Source organism: Rhyacophila brunnea, unplaced genomic scaffold (assembly GCF_057557595.1).
Source record: "Rhyacophila brunnea isolate RB1 unplaced genomic scaffold, BYU_Rbru_1.0 scaffold_4, whole genome shotgun sequence".
NCBI lineage: Eukaryota > Metazoa > Arthropoda > Insecta > Trichoptera > Rhyacophilidae > Rhyacophila > Rhyacophila brunnea.
In genome coordinates, this window is record NW_028233068.1 from 7,005,602 (window position 1) to 7,021,823 (window position 16,222).

General features: G+C 31.8%; 1 protein-coding gene across 2 annotated transcripts in view; it reads left to right on the forward strand.

The window, feature by feature from the left end:
• LOC147066763 (heterogeneous nuclear ribonucleoprotein L-like) overlaps positions 1–13,618 on the forward strand; it is a 651,714-nt gene extending 638,096 nt beyond the window's left edge. Inside the window, exons 7-14 of one of the 2 annotated variants that reach the window (XM_085954180.1) lie at positions 1,100–1,141; positions 8,299–8,387; positions 8,977–9,189; positions 9,492–9,613; positions 10,780–10,930; positions 11,135–11,253; positions 12,056–12,144; positions 12,833–13,618. In XM_085954180.1, coding sequence (XP_085810306.1) covers positions 1,100–1,141; positions 8,299–8,387; positions 8,977–9,189; positions 9,492–9,613; positions 10,780–10,930; positions 11,135–11,253; positions 12,056–12,144; positions 12,833–13,047 — 1,040 coding nt within the window. In that variant the 3' untranslated portion in view covers positions 13,048–13,618. The remainder of the gene's footprint in view (positions 1–1,099; positions 1,142–8,298; positions 8,388–8,976; positions 9,190–9,491; positions 9,614–10,779; positions 10,931–11,134; positions 11,254–12,055; positions 12,145–12,832) is intronic. The other variant, XM_085954181.1, reaches the window with a different exon arrangement.
• The last annotated feature ends 2,604 nt before the right edge of the window (positions 13,619–16,222 follow it).

Here is a 16,222-nt window from a genome sequence, read left to right on the forward strand (position 1 = left end):
TAGGAATATTCATTCATCATTTAAGAATCGTAACGAAATAAATATAAATTCAAAGAAAACATTTGAGAACAAAAATTCACATTACAAGACGAAGACATCCGTCAATTTACTGGATAGGTGCCTGAAATATGATAGATTTACTTGACGTCTAGTTGTGATATTTTCGCTCAGTTTTTCTCGTTCTCCAATTTTTCACACCTCATAATATGCGAGTATGGAAAACTTTGCTCCGATAATCTTTCCTTTTATTTATTTTTTTATTTAATACCTTTCGAAGTTTTCAAGTGCAAAAGTCTCTCAGAACCAAACAAGCCTCTTATGATTTTTTTTATGTTTATTTATATTTTATGTTTTTTGTTTTATGAATACCCTGCACGATATGTATTTTTATGTTTGAGGAACCCTGATCAGAAAATACGTACAATTTTATTGTACGAGTACAATCGAAAGTTTTTTTACGGGAGAATATCTGGAATAACTTTAACTATCACTGTTACATTATTATGTCTTGTTGAAACAAGAGTTTTCTTTGTTCAAAAGCTTTTAGAAGCTTTTTATGTGTGTTAGCTCGAAAATCATAATAAGTACCTTATTCAGTTTACTGTCAATACTGTATTATCAATATGTGTAAAGCATTATTTATTTGTATTGGTTTTAAATTTATTTATGACTCAAATAAACGATTTTCATTGTTATACTTATGTAATTCCTTTAAGTATTTTCTGATCGTGTTTCCCTGTACTCCGACCTCCCGTCCCTGTAGTGGAACTTTCAAAAGTGGACCATCTCGGGGCCCGGTGCCACATTAGTGATTGTGATTGTTTTACTTCAGCTTATATCACCGCGATTTTACGGAATTAGAATTGATTTATTTACCATGGTTGCCATGACGACGTGACTTCATACTACTAATATAATATCTTATTGTATCCACTCTCACGGAGCATATTATGATGAAACCCTTGAGAAATTAATGTGACGTAATTTATAATTAAATCACCCTAATGTGGCCGGACCCTTAAAAGATGTCGACTACACGGCCGGCAGTCGGACCGTGCACCTTTCCTCATGTTGTGTTGTGTCTTTCCCTTGTGATTAGGTGACGGAGACCACCGGCGGCCCCCAGAACGATTCTTCAGAGGTACGTCACAATATAACACCTTATCATCGATTAATCCACAATTCCTTGTTACAAATCCTCCCTAAATGTAAATGTCGTTACAAAGTATTTGTGTGTGAACTGTATATGAGATGAATGTGAGGAATTCGAACAGATTTATAATAACATAATATACATAAAAATGGAAAATATTTTGAGTATATAGGTAGGTATTTTGCTTTTCGCCCAAACGCTAATATTGCCATATGTATGAAATCAAATCTGGACGACAAAACTATTATTCTATACGAAATACTCCTGCGCATCTATTCTATACACAAGACTGCTATCGGCGGTTATAGCCAGCGGGGGTAATTTATCATATGTTTGTATTGAGATATTATAATTGAAGGGTTGAAAGTCTATAAATGGTCTAAGTTCCAAAAAATTCTATAACAAGTTTTTTACTTCAATACAATCTATATGCCAAGCCTATCGATATTCTGAACGGTCTAAGTTCCTAACTCTACTATTTTTGTCACACAAATACATTGAAATATGGGCGGGGTCTATGTGCCCCTACATAGAACGTTTCAATATTGCCTATGTTTAAATATTTTATTCTTCCTTTGTTTATTTTATCTTTAAAATTATGTAAACTTATCATATTATACTGATGTTGTTCTGTAACTTTGTAAAAATATAAAACTGTAAGTTTTAATATATGTTTGGTTTTATTCTTTTTTTTTTTGTTATATCAGTTTCACATTTTTTGGCACTTAGACCCTATAGACTTTCAATCCTTCAATTGTTACAATATGTTAGCCGTCTAAACAGCCAAGAGAGGTGCTGTTAAAACATAGCACTTATTGTAACAATTACAACTAACTTATTGTAAAACTTATAACACTTCAATACCAAAATATGAAAACTACCCTCGATAGGCACCGATAGCAGTCTTGTGTATGGAATAGATGCACTGTAATAATTAAGTTAACTACATTTTATTTATAATTTATTCGCGTATTGATGGGCGCGCGTGTCTTTATCCTCGGACGGACATATTGGGAACGGTTAATGTAGGTAATAGTTTTTTTGTTAGATAAATATTATTTAAACTTTATGGATTACCTACCGATTTTAGTGAATATTATGCGATTCGAATGAATAAATAAAATAATTAAATAAATGAAATATTCGATACGAATCTTAATATCGTTAGCGATTTCCATCCCCTTTAGCGTTTATCTTTTAACTAAGAAACTTAATATGTTTACGCGTTACAGATATTGATATCGTAAAATAGTGAACATTCCTTAAATTATTTGGATAGCAAAAAGAAAAATACGTAATATTGTGCCGATCATAAAGTTGATTAAACAGACAGAAAACGTAACACAATAATCTGTTTACCAATTCGCACTTAGCCGAGGTCCGAGATATTTTTCGAAGCGAGATTGTCGATATTATATTAATTACTAAACGCCCACGATGACCGAGCGGTTACCGCGTCTGCTTATAATGTCGTGGGATCCGAGCTCGAATCCCCGGTCTGGTAAATTCACATATTATTATAATAGTACTCGTTAAAAACAAAAATCTGTTTATACAAAGCCCCACCGTATGGATGCCAATATGATAGCTTCTTATTATCGAAGATGGTAAAAAATTGTAATGAGAAATCATGAAGAATTGATATTTATTTTTTTATTACTAGTTTACAATAATATATTATTTAATGTGTAGATATTACAGGGTTGATATTTGAATGAGTGATTTTTTTTAAACGATTTTCTATTAAAGTTTTTTATTGTTAATTAAATAAGGACACGTGTTCAATTTTAATTATTTAACTTACTTCGTTTACACGTGCATGGATTTACTGCTGACAGTAAGTATTATCGCGGCCACAACAAGAAAATGTATGGGTAAACATGTATTATTATACAGTTACAAGCTTGCATGCATGGATCAAAAAAGTTTGGATGCTTCTTAATTTTCATGCATCGAGGATTTTTTCGATCTGCGCCTGCGCGAGGTAAACCTATTTTACACTACCTGTCAAATAGTACCATAAAATGACAACATCGCGTCTCGCTCACTTTTGAAGAATGAGATTGGAGAGACAGTCTGCATTTTTACGTGTAAACAGTTATTGTCACGATAGTTTACTGCCAGTAAATCCATGCACGTGTACATCCGCTATTACTCTTTGGGCAGTGAGTGTACTAAAGTGAAGATGTATCTAATACATCTTGAAGGAAAACTTTTTGAAATATGACAAAATAATTTTTAAAAAAATTTAAAATTGCATTTTTTTTATCATTGTATTCATCATCATCATTTTATCATTCGGCCTTCTCTTTTTTCTATTATTTGTTTTGTAAAACATATTTTATGAAATTTATTTCACAGTAGTGCCACGAACTCCCAGTCGAAAGATACACAGTGTTGGTGGTGGGTTTTTTGGATGTTGTGTTTATTGTTTTCCGTAGATACATTAGTGGTTTTTTTTTTATTATAAAAATCATGGTTTTATCTCGCCAGTATTATCATTTATTATTGTTTCAGCATGCTTTTATTTAGAGGTATCATTACACCCCAACCTCCGCAATTGTAAACATTTTGTACTCGTGTGGATAATATAGTAGATATTCGAGAAATAATATAATAAATGCATAAATATATCCACATTATTTAAAGTAAATTATTTTTTAATAATGATCATGTGACAAACATTGGGATTTTTTTTGCAATGCAATCTCAACAATTAGTAGGTACATTATATAAGAACCAAACTATTTATTTACATCAGTAGCGAAGGGTGGAGGTAGGCTGTTAACATCCAACAGCCATAAATAGTGCACAATAAACTTTGTTAGTCACACGTATTTGTTTTTATTGAAATAAGACTACATACAATTTACAGATGGTACTTATTGGTTTGTTTTTAAAAATCAAATAATCCCTGCCGATTTGGCGATACGACAAAATTATGCACACTTTTTCATTCATACTTATTAGTTTTCGTTGGATTGAAAATACATATTACACATACCTATTGTTGATTCATTATTTTTAAATTATTATGCCCTGCTTAAACCAAACCATAATAGATAAAAAAGTTATGTATGATTTAATTGCATAATTTTAGATATCATACTTTTTTTGACTATTATCTATTATGGCTTGGTTTGCAGGGTTTAATTGAATTTAAAAAAACTAACCAATACCATCTATAAATTATAGTCTTATTTTAATGAAAACTAATACGTATGGCTGACAAAGTTTATTGAGCATTATTTATGGCGGATCTTATTAGCCTACCTCCACCCTTCGCCACTGATTTACATACATACACACACACTTAACTTGTGATCTGAAAATAGTTAAACGTAAATCACGTGTACAAACTGTTTATATTTTATAAAGCGCTATACTTATTCACTATATTTTATTATTAATACTGATTTTATTTCCGTTATAAGTTCGCTTTTAATTTATAGGCATTGGTTTTTAATTCTTAAATAAAAGGCATTCTTCTTCTTTTATGGTGTTAACTGTAAATTCTTGGTGGAAATACATTGAATCAATCAAAATAAAACATAAAGACATTGTCAACTGGTAAAGAATCCTACAATAAATAAATAAAATTCTCTGTTCAAAAATAAATCAATTAAAACATATTACAACCGTATGTATGTACTTAAGCTGCATAAAACGATTAATATAAAATTTTGCATATTCTTTGCCAGTTACAATGTCTTTTTGAAGTGGACGAAACCGGTCATGATTAATATTAAACAAAGTGAGCTTACTATTACATATTGTATTTTATTTTAATTAATATACTATGGTTATCAAAAAATGTCTAAAAATAACAAAATTATCAATTTATATTATTATTAATGAAAAAATAATAATGCAATAATTGTTAAGTATAAAAAATAAATATATACGTTCTTAGTTGCTCTATCATTTAGGTATAATTAATTAGTATACTAGTAGTCCAAATTAATTTAGAGTTCGGTATTCGTTTCGTTAATAAATATTATGTAAATATTGGTTAACCTTCCCCTGCGGTCAGGGTGGTAATAGCAGTGGGACTCATTTTAATTCGTTACCCCTGTTAATTTATTCTCGTACCGAAGTGGAGTAAATTATCAGAAGAGAATTGGGAAATTTGGGGATATAAATTTCAATCACTGCATTTGCAAATAACAACTTTCTTACCGTTATTCTGAGATAACTAGAACAACTATTTAGAAACTACGTTGTACCTATCTTGTTTTTTTTCCCTAACACACAGTCGTTTTTATAAACAGGGATGAAAAATGTATGATACATTTTAAAAGGTCGGTACACTTATAAAAAAAAACTACTAATTGAAATGATTTAAAATTACCTACAATCCAACTATCGTTGTTCTAACATTGACATTCAATATTTTTGACATGGGGCAGTTAAAATGTTATACAAAAATTATTAAATGAAATAAAATAAAAACAAAATTACTCATAGTAATTGGATTATCTGATTTTTTAAATAACATTTTAATTCCCCCTATCGAAAATATTGAATGTTAGATACGAGGTGTCAATCTTAAAGCATCGCTATGTGTACTTTAGTGTAGCATTAATTATAAGGTAACACAAACAATGCAATAACAATTAAATCACATGTCTCGAAATCTTCTCGAATACTTCAGAATTCTTAGGTGGCCTAAACTGACTTTAAAAAATTGTATATACTGAATAAACTATAACTCGTTGTATGTGATTCGAGTTTATAGTAGGTACTTCTTTGTGTTTATCATCTCAAATAGAGGTTGTGATCGAGATTTTTCGTCTCGAAAATTCTTGAGAAATAATGAGAATTTCGAGAATTCGAAAAATTTTGACTTATATTATAAATGAAATTGATCTAATTTAAATAAAACAAATATTTTTTCTCGAAAATTTTGGAGATCTAGAGAAATTAGAAAAGCAATCTCGAATTCTCGAGAATTGAAAAAAGTTGAAAAATCACAAGCTCTAATCTCCAATGATATCTTGAAACAATATACTAAAACACTGACAAACTGACTTTATAAAATACTTATAACGAATTTACTAATGCCTAAACACAAAACATAAACGTCTATACTGACTATTAAAATATATCTTTAAATGTAAATCACACAATTATGAGAAACATTGTCGTGGATGAGATTTAATATCACAAAACAATATGAAACACATGGCTAATGTGTGTACTCACAATCACTTATCAGCTGTGAATTTTATTGACGATGGTCTCAACGACATTTTTGGAAGGATAGATAGGTTCAGTTTATTTAACTATATATTATATATCAATTTTGTTGGGACAATGCGCAACTTATTCTATGGTCATCACAAGAGAATAATTATTCTCAATGTTCATTGATAATATGATAATGGTTGTGAATGTGTGTACCAAACAGAGAGCGGCGTGGAAGGCCAAAGTGGGGGGGGTTCTTCCTCTTGCGACGACTGTAGCACGCAAAATGACGGTGAGTTTTTAATTTGCCCCGAAACCTCACACGGATTTTTAAAGTTCTCTAATATCCTGTCGTTTGTGGAAAGGAACGTGGCCCGAATGTCATCGATAAAAATTAATAGGACACATTTTGACAGATGACAACGCCGGAATGTACGACAGCATGTCGATTGTCGATCCACCCGAAGACGAATTACTCTACCTCTTATATTTTCACACCGGACACTCCTCCAAGTGTATTAATTTATTTGTCTCTTGCGTCAAAATAGAATATTATACCAATCAGACAGTTTAAAGTGGAGGTACATCATTCTACAGTGCCACCGTGAGTACGGGTAAAGCAATTTGCAGTTGTAACGGTATTGTTTGCTAGCATTGAAATAGGCATTATTACCAAACAATGCAAATACACTTGCGAATCGCCACTATAAAGTGATTTACCCATACCCACCTATTAAGATGCTAAATTGTTAATTGAAGGGATTTGTGAACTTTTTATTGCCTACTAAATATAGGTACGGATCCGGATTAATGTTTCAGTATCCATTTTCCCCAATGTTCCAATAGTATTCAGTGACAAATGTGACATAGTTCTTCTCCCCACCAATATTTTTCATTTTTCATGTTCCCTATTTTAAGTTTGTTTTATTGAGACAACTTTCCGGAACGTTCCCTTGATATTTTAATTTTGTCCTGCGGGGATTGTTTTGTCACGCCAACAACTAATTAATTTCCCTAGAAAATCTTCATAGTCTACCATGAATATGAATGTAAACACTATAAGTATGTCAATAAACTCATTGTGTTATCCTATTAGTACATCTCACGCAAGATTAATATGTTTGGTCATGTGTAGTTACGGTTTAGATGATGCTAGGCTAATTTTATTAATTTATGTCATGTAACGTTGCTCGCAAGATAGATACATCAAAAATAATCAGGACTGATTTTGGATTTGTGATTCCTATATCAATAAAATTGATAAAATACCATATCCAAAATGTGATATGCATGAATATATCGTTGTTTCGTCTTCTGCCGAGAGGATTATATAATATTATTTTGTTATTTTAAGTACTTTCCTAATTATGTTATAAATAATATAATTGTTTAAATAAGATTCAATTTAAATGCCGATGGCAAAATACTAGAGCATGTTCAAAGACGAATACTATTCTTAACAGTATACTAATATCGAGTTATATCAATGTAATAATTGTGGTGGTCGATTCTAACATAATATAAAAATCTTCCATAATATCAATCGAAGGATTGATTTTATCTGTATTTTTCAGTGGTGTGTGTTGAGTGGTGATTTTTTTCTTTTGGTTGACGCAAAACTAACAACTTTCTGAGTGTGGTGTGGGTATCCTGATTGGTAACACTAATGTGCATATATATGGGTATATTATTAGTATTATAATATTCGTGCTAACATTTTTGTAAAATTAAAATGCTCATTTTTGGGAAAAGGTATTGATTGTATCATTTGGCTATCTAAACTACTTAATATATTTACGAAATATGAAGTCATGTTGTATCGTTGACCGATGTAAACATATCAGGTAATAATATTCACCGTGTCGAATGCCTTTTCCCAATAAAAATGGTAGTCTTAACCGTATTGTTTACACCGACTTGTGTAGTGTGTCTTCTAAAAGAATGTGATGTATTTTCAGATATGGACTACGGCGGTGGAGGGATGAACCAAGGGCCAGGCCTGATCAAGGATCCGAGAGGGGGGCACCGTGGAATACCCCATCATCAGGTAAATTTTCTTGCATTTGTAAAATCTCTCAATTATTAAAAATTATATTAGTAGGTATATGTTTGAAACTTTTTTCACAAGAAGAGGAGGAAATTCATTTGCCTGTGGGTTGTGTCATTTGCAGGGGCGGCTCTACCTTAGGGGTTCATAGAGTCCATTGTATATTTTTATTATTGGACATAATGTACCGATTACACGATTAAATTAACCACTTAATTTATTTTTATATTTTCATTGTTTCCCTCCCACAAGTTTTCAAACATTTCTAGTATGGTTGAAATTGATAATTTAATATTAATATGTTGTCAGTATTGTAAATAAGAAAGAAAGCATGTGATCAATTGATTATAATTATACAAAACTTCCTTTTAGTCTTGTAGCACCAATCCTACCCATTTTTATTACAGTATCTGGAAAATAAGCCTGAAAACGTGATAAGTGTAAATTTTACTACAAAGAAATCTTCAATGCAGCTAATTTAATCATTACCCTTAATAACTATTTTCTGGTTCACTTTCATTTGATATTAAAAGCACAGGATTTTCATCAATATTTTTGGTTTTTACACATTATATATTTATTGTTCCAGGGCGGTCCTCACCACGGTGGGGGAGGCGGTCACCACGGCGGTGGCGGTGGAGGTGGAGGCGGTGGGGGCGGGGGCGGTCATCATGCTGCTCCCCCACCTCCCCCGCCGCCCCACCATCACGGTGCGGTCATGATGGTGTATGGACTAGATCCCAATACTGCCAATACCGACAGGCTCTTCAATTTGGTCTGTCTCTACGGGAACGTTGCTAGGGTGAGTGTCATCATGTTTCCCCCCAGTTTATTATCTATGTGTACATTACTACTTTTGTATTCCGGCCAACACATCACAGTGACTGACTATCTCATAAATACAATCCCTTGCACTCAGATTTACATCTCTATCCTCTTGTTACAATACACTGTACGTTGATGTTATCGGGCAGTATTTATATAGAATTCATCCGGTAATTTTTGATAACCAGTGAATATAATACAATTAAATTAATGATCTCAGTATGATCAACAAAATTAATGAAATTATCTATACTTAGTTCATTTCAATTATTCTTTCAGGTGAAGTTTTTGAAGACCAAAGAAGGAACTGCAATGGTTCAAATGGGCGACTCATTATCGGTGGAGCGATGCGTACAGAACCTTAATAATGTTACTGTCAATGACCACACAATGACCCTTGCGTAAGTACCACTTCTCAATGTATCAGTTTAATTCTCAATTTTTTTTGTGTTAAATGCAATGACATTATTAATGGACGACGCACTCAATACTGTAGCTAGCAAGTAAATTCGTGCAATCGCATGTATAGGTAGACGTCACGCAATTTCTATTATGCGATATCACGCATCGGGAATATATAGCAATATGACCTTTATTGTAATGGCGTTAGAGCAGTGTTTCTAATGTCAATGTTCATTTGAGCGAACCCGTTCGAACCGAACCATTCGGCAGACCCAACAAAAAGCATCAGGAATTTATAGCAATATCACCTTTATTCTAATGGCGTAGATTATGCCATTTGGCAGACCCGACAATAAAGTGAGTGTCATTTTCTTTTCCAGATGATTCGTCCATATTAATGTCATTGGTTAAATGCCAATTGTGTCGCTGAGTTTCAAAACCCGCTATAACACTTTTTCATTATGTTGAGAAAATCAATAAAAACTTTTTGAACTAAAAAGGTTTTTGAATGTTTCAGTAGTGTTATAGCGGGATTTGATAGTCACATTGATTTTGTTTCATAAATGACAGTTAATCGTAGCAGCTTTTGAAAGAGGCGATAAAATTTTCATGTAGTGGAAATGCATTGTACTATTAATTTAATTTAATAAAATGCAAATTTTTATAGTAGTTTTTCCACTTTTATTAATTATATCTTGACCGGTTTCATCCGTCTCAGAGGGACATTTTCAACTAAATAATTTTTATGTAACATGCATTTATTAAAACAAATTCAAAATGTGACACAAATAATCTACCAACACATTGAATTATCCATCAAATAATATTATGTCAATACCAATTAAATTAAAATTAATGAAATCGGATATTAATATTTCATAATACCTCAATTAAGGACACTAAACCAAATATTCTAAATTATTAACATAAAACAAAATATAAAGCAATAAACGCTTACAATAACATATTTTAATATTCACCAAACGTGATTAATTATGATTAATCAATATTTAAAAAAAAAATGCATTTTGTTAAATTGGTACGTTTAAGATTAATTCTCCTCACTGATATCACTAGATAATAGAATATTCCAACACAAACATCTACACAAGAAGAGACCTTCATCGGCTAGTGAAATTTATTGATTTTTTTTCTTCTGTTACAGATTCTCTAAGCAGACTTTCCTGTCAGAAGTGATCAACCCTTATCCGTTGGCTGACAAGAGTCCATCGTTCAAGGAGTACATGGGCAATAAGAACAACAGATTCCTCACCCCTGCCTCCATACACAAGAATAGGATACAGCCACCATCTAAGGTAGGCTCTATTCATCATCGTATTATATTCCCCAAAAAACTTTGAGACCTTTTTCAAACATGTTTGTATTACGAAGATACTGAAAGGTGGAACCCAGCTCGCTAAAGACATTTCAAATGGAATAGTACAAATTTTAGATAGATTAGAATAGTAATTATTATTGATGATGTGTTTAATAAATATTTTCCATTATTGACGTTACAGATCATTCACTTCTTTAACACACCCCCTGATGTGACCGTGGAGCAGCTGCGTCAAGTGTTTAATGATTACAATGTAACGCCGCCTACCCAGATCTCTCAGTTTCCGCTCAAGAGTGACAGGTTTGTACCATACATTTTACATCCAATACACTGAACGGATGATAGATAGCACACCACCACATATCATAAGTATCAAAACATGTTGAATGGCAAAAGAATTATGAAACGTGAAGGCGATTTCATTTTGCAACTTTTTATTTTAGTGGAATCATATAACTGAGAATAAGCGCAGATGCAATTTCTTTCTGTGCGCAGGAATTATACAAGGTTAATGTTATTATTGTTATGGTTGATATTGTCGACTGTACCTACTTACATGAAGCTTATTGCATTGCTCTATCTTGCTCGGTTCTCTTTTAATAACAGTGGAACGTGCTTTGTGCGGTCTCGATGCATTGAAGTACATTTAATTTCCCGTTTAACGTTTTTATTTTCCGCAATTTACGTCTAAAATCTGGTTTCAAAAGAAAACATACTGAATAAATAACTAAGTTATTATTTAAATCATTGAATTTGATATTAAAGTTATCCATAATTATCCACATCTCTAAGCATCCGCTTGTTAATGAAAAAATTAATAAATCCGACGTTTCCATATTACGAAGCTCTCGACATGTAGGTCATAACATCTGTTATTTTTATAAACCAATATTTATATAACATACATATTATAACTATCTCTTACATGATCTCCCTCAAACTTAAGGAGAATTCGGCATCAACGACACTTCCTAACATTTAAAAAATCCCAAAGGTTGCATATTTACTTAAGATTACAAATTTATTATAAACAACAATAAATAAACAAACTGAAAAACTAATAAATTTTTATTCAACTTGACAAGGATTATTATGTTTTTAGGTCATCTTCCGGACTGATGGAGTTCTCAAACATTTCACAGGCGGTGACGGCAATAATGGCTTGCAATCATGCCACCATCATGCATCCCGGTTCGTACCTTTCTTTTATCTTTTATTATGTTACGATTGTGTAAAATGGAAAAGATGAGGAAAATAAATAATATGAAACAAACAAACTTGAGTTTCTACGATAATTTAATTGGCAATTATGAGTCAAAAGATTCTTGTTTTTGATTAACATTATAATTACGAGTCATTCTATTGGAAACTGTCCTCTTTGTCTGTCCTCCCGGCCTGGCGGGCCACGAATTTTCTATGAAAAAATAAAACCTTAGAAACACCCTTATTTAGAAATATATCAAAAGTATATCATAAGACTTATATATCAGAAGAATGTCACCGTGATTACAAAAGATGGCAGTATATTGTGTACAATATATTAATTTATTTAAAACAACCGACCGGAGCCAGTGTAGTGAGTGTAACGTACAGACGTACAAACTTATCTGGAGAATGGCCAAAAATGGAACTACGAACTACTATAGGACGCCATTTTGAAAAGCGTCATTCGAATATCATATTTTGAGTCGTGATTGGGTAGTTTTCGACAGTGGCTCCCCCATCTCATTCTTCAGATAAGTTTGTAGGTCTGTACAGCATGTATACACACTCATTTTCTATGGCCAGCCTTGCATGCATGGATTTGTAGAGCGCGTAAAAGCGCTTGTGGCATACATCCGGTTAATAAATACTAAATATTGAAACGTCATGGTTTCAGGTGCAAAGTTCCCGTTTTTGATGAAGCTGTGCTTTTCGAGCGCGCGTGCCATCGGCCCGCTGGGTGGTGGAAGCGGTGCGGGGAGGCGTTCGCCAGGCGGCGGCTCGTCGGGTGGGAACGCCCCCGCCAACAGCGCAAACAACAACGGCGCTGCCAACAATTCCACTCAGTCCGACAACGCCAAGGATGACATGGACCACTCCAGCGACTATTGAGGCGCGCTAGTTGATAAGAAGCGTCGAGCGGTCAGTTGAGCGCAAACAGAGACGTGGGGGCGCGCCACGGGAACTTCCTTTCCGCCACCCTTTTGTTTTTGTGGATTTGTAATAATAAAAATAATTGTGCGGTTGTCTGAGGAGAAAAATTTTATTAGTTCGATTTAATGAATGGCGTCGTTTCCTTATTCTATAGTGTTCTTTTAATTTTGAATTCGGCGCAAACGTAATTTAGTATGTTGAAAACCAAATTAGGATTTTTTGTATGAGGAATGAAATTGGCCAATATTTTTTCGTTACAATGTATATTAATGAATTTCATTCAATTCTTGGTGAAGTGAGCCACTTTGTGTGGCGTGCGTCATTTCAATCTCAATTTGTGTATACTTATGTTTCCGCGTTTGGCATTTTTTTCTCATCAGTGTTCAATATTAATTTATAATATCATTTACCCTACGCCGACGATTTCTTCAGATTATAATGATATATAAATTATCGATCAATTACAGACGGTTGAAACTTCTCTTTATTTTTTTCACCCACTTAAAAATATTATATTAAACTCAAAGTGAAAAAAAATATATTTAAAAATCTATTTTTGTGTAAATAAATTAACCTAACACTCACTATTGATTGGATGAATCTTTTTTAAAATGTGTCCGCCAAATGTTGATTTAATTGTAATTCCTTGCGTTTGACTCTGTTTAATCACAAAGATGTTATTATAAAATATTAATAATTTAAGGCGTAAAATGGATGCATGGGTGTACATGTATGTATGTATGTTGATACATTATATTATTATATATAATTAAAAAAAATGTAACTAACACAAATTGACCAATTTTTTGATGGTCACAGTCTTTCCTGGCTGAGTCCGTTTTGAAAAATTATCTATACATTTTATATGTATAAATATTTATTTAAGAATTTTTTCTTAGGTTGTAATTTTGTATTCAGCAACAATTCGGGGATTATGAATATCCTAATGTAAAATTTATAAAACCCACTAAAAATGTTTGAGAGATTTTCTATGATTTTGTTTGTTTTACTTTTACAGTTTCTTATATTGATTGCTACATTTTCCAACTGTCCATTTTAAATTATCGCGCTTGGGATATTTCTTTTGCCGAAATGTTATGTGAATTTTATTTATAATCGATTTATATACAAATTGCTCTGAACCATTTAGAATTAGATCACAGAAGCATGCTCTATAATGCTTTATGCAAAGCAACATGTAAGTACCAAAAAGATTATTTTAGTTCTTTTATTTTTATAGAGGGTATCGGATGACAAATTTTTAATTGACATTACTCTCAGTATATATTATATTTGTTTTATAAGACAGCGGCGAAGCAATGAATTTCAATAAATAGCAGCATCTTCTAAATTGATTTATGAATTGATCAAGTATCTACATACATTATATTAAATTTACAGTAGGCATATTTTTCCGCAAATCAAATTTTGGCATTTATTTTGTCTTGATGGATAAACATTGTCCTCTGTTTAATAGTGGTTCTTTATTAATATTAGGGCCATTATGAATAACAATAAATAAAATATTTCATTATTTTTCAAACTGGTCAATCGATTACTGTTCGATTTGCATTAAATTTGTCGATAGTAATTTTAATTTTAATGTGTCATAAGAAGTGCATAATGTCTATTTTGAATGTTCAATTTATTATTTGCACTCGTTTTAGGGGCCTTTATAAAATTATATCGTTTTAATTGTTACCGATGTATGAGAATTTATTTGGTATCATCCGAAAAAAAATCTTTATAGTATGTGTGTTTTTCTACCATAGATTCAACATATCTTCGTTTAATAATTTTATTGTAATTCGAAATTACTAATTTGTTGTAGCGAACAAAAGAAAAATGATCCCTCAGTGTAGGTGTTCTTAACTTTATAAACCACGTACCCTGTGGGGGTCTATGAGATTGGTGAAAATTGCAGATATATGGGGGAAAAAAACTATACTTTGTAATATATGCCTTTTGCTTATTGTTAACCACAATAATGAATGCAATGTCTCGTGTTAATATTGTAATTATATTATTTTAAGATCACTTTATTGTTTCTGAGCTGTGCATGTACCATTGCCTTCGCGCTCTCCAAATTCATATATATTTTTGTTCAGATATTTCATTTTGGTTGAACAAAAACAAAAAGTTTGATGCACAACTGACTTATCATAATTGGAAAAATGTGATATTATCGATGATGTGAACATGACTGTTCAAATGGCAGTGTTTTGTTTTTGCATGAAGTGACTTGACGGTCTCATGTTGGGCGCGACAAAGTGCTCTATTAGTATCTAATGCATGCATTTTTTAACATCTAAGAATGTGACCATAGACTGTCAAAGGTGTCTGTGGCACAAAAAAGGTTAAGAACCCCCCCCGCTGTAGACCTACGTTAGACTAAACTTATATTAGCATATTGATAATATCTGTTAGGTAAACATTTATTTAAAAGACAAGTGTTTTTTTATTAGTAGGAATATTGTATTGTTTAGTGTAGCATGTAGTTAAATATTAGTTGTATTATCAATTATTTTTAAAACTGTGTCTTGCAAAATACATAATATATCCCAGATTTTAAAGATAATTTTCAACTCTTTCATTAAAATCTTGGAAACCATTGTATGTAAATTAAATACAATTTTCTTGAGTAGCTATTAATTAAATTTTGCTTTAGAGGTTATTAAATGCGGTTACATATTTATTCATTATAGATAATTGAATATCTAAAATATTTTATTGGGAAGATAGCTTTGCAAGTTCACAGTTTTATTATGGTTTATTTTCATCATAAATATAACAATAATTGTTTTAGCCAAGACATAATATTAATATGTTTATTTACTTCCATTTCTTTAATTATTTTGATTATTTTTGTAAATTAGTATTGTGACACGAATTTTGTTATGTCCAGTATTCTTAATTTTCTTTAATTACATATTGAGTTTATTGAATAAATATTATGGTCCAGCATACATTATGATTTGTTTTATTTTATTTTCTTATTTTTATTCACTTTAACTCCACTACACATTTTAATAAGTAGATATTTTATACCCCCCCTAATAATGAAAAAAAAATATACCATACCGTACATACAGAAAAAAGAAAATATTTTATTTTCGAGTAATCTAAAAGATAG